The sequence below is a fragment of the Mytilus trossulus genome, chromosome 5, assembly GCF_036588685.1.
Source record: "Mytilus trossulus isolate FHL-02 chromosome 5, PNRI_Mtr1.1.1.hap1, whole genome shotgun sequence".
Taxonomy (NCBI): Eukaryota; Metazoa; Mollusca; class Bivalvia; order Mytilida; family Mytilidae; genus Mytilus; species Mytilus trossulus.
This window is the reverse complement of record NC_086377.1, coordinates 10,489,793-10,491,513: the sequence shown is the minus strand read 5'-3', so window position 1 is coordinate 10,491,513 and position 1,721 is coordinate 10,489,793. Positions and strand designations below refer to the sequence as shown.

The 1,721-nt window shown below is 33.3% G+C and overlaps 1 protein-coding gene across 1 annotated transcript; it reads right to left on the bottom strand.

Moving 5' to 3' along the window:
• Positions 1-541: 541 nt before the first annotated feature.
• LOC134717592 (E3 ubiquitin-protein ligase TRIM71-like) lies at positions 542-1,312 on the bottom strand. The gene has a single exon (XM_063580085.1). It carries the CDS (start codon positions 1,310-1,312, stop codon positions 542-544), a length of 771 nt encoding a protein of 256 aa, XP_063436155.1.
• Positions 1,313-1,721: the final 409 nt, after the last annotated feature.

Genomic DNA, 1,721 nt, shown 5'->3' with positions numbered 1-1,721 from the left:
GTATGACCTTTGTTAACACATAGTCATTTTCTTTGTATGTTGGCGTTTGTTTTTGTAGCAGTACAGTGTTAATGTTGCTTTCCACTTGTAGTAAATGTGTGTTTTCCTCAGTTTTGTTCGGATTTTTTTCATTTTAATCGATTTATGACTATTGTAAAGCGGTATACTTCTATTGTATTTATTTATAATATTATAATCTTGCATAAAATGCATGAAATTACAATAAAATATTTATATAACGAGAAAAACAGATATATCTGTACTAGTTTGTAATGACCACATAGTTGTATTGCATGAATTGTCTCTCCTTTGTTTGTCATATTATATCCAGACGTACGTTGATATTTTAAGAAAAAAACATAATTATGATTTTGCAAAAATACGTGTCTCTTAAAGATACTATGGTTATGTTCCGGACCATATGAGTATATACCAATATGTTCATGACCATACACGTATGGTCCAAATACTCATATGGTCCGGAACAGTTATATTAAAAAATGAATTACGACTATAAAATGCTCAGTTATTTTTAGTAGAATTACCTGATTATGTAGTTACCAAACAGCTGTTTAACGTCGTTATCTGTTGCAGATTTAGCAGTAGAGTGTATGTTAGGAAATTCAGGTATAGGCTTTACCGTCAGCTTTGCGATGTCATCTGTAAGCTTCTGTAAAGACTGTAACAATTTTCCATCGTTTCGTGTCTTGTTGAGTTCATTCATTTTCTTGTCTAAGTCGAGTCCTGCTTTCAAATCCATTTGAGTATCATCCAATAGCTTTGTTAGTTTGTCCCTTTCCTTCCTCGATTGATCCTTGACCGATGCAATCTTCTCTGAGATATATTTATCAACCATAGTCTTTATCTTTGTACCTTCTTCTGTAATAGCTTTGACTATTTCTTCCACCTTCACATCAAATGCCTTCAGACCTTCTTCTAGCTGCTTCATGTTTTGGGTTGACTCATGTACCTTATTACGCAGGTCTGTTGTATTCGTCTCCTTCAGCTGTGATATGCTGTCAAGAAGTTTGGAAAAGGCGTGCCCTAAGTGACTGCCAGTGACACAACTGGTACATACCGCTACGTTACAGGTATTACATACAAAACTTACGTCTTCATTGTGGTCTTTACATTTAGATTTAACTTCCGGTATAACATCAGAGGAAGACTGAAACTGGTGGTTCTTTGTCACGCTCTGTCGTTTATGGAAGCCTTTACAATTGTCACAAAAGTACTGTCCACACTCTAAGCAGTAATGGGATCCAGAGGCACTAACACAAATATCACAAGTTTTAGAAGCTGCCTGAGCCATGTTGTCAATGATTCATTACAAGGTACTTTACATATGTACGGCAAATAACCAATGACAACAATTTTCTACACTATACACAATTGTCGGCTTATTATGCATGACGCGTCTCTTAAATAAAAACTTGTAAAACAATTATGATTTTGTATACAAAACTATGGTGTGGTTGAACAGCTTTCCGATTAGGTTGAGTACTTGCTCATGTTACTTACATTTAGTTTTTACTTAGGCGTGTTACACAAATATCATTATGTACATTACAATTAAAATAAAGAATATAATCTTACTGTAATTGCAGAAACTTTCATTTCATATCTAATTTTGTTTATTTCCTGAATAAGAATTATCCACGACGAAATTAAAATTTGATTGTTAATTTACCAAATTTGAATTTAAAATACGTAAATATTTT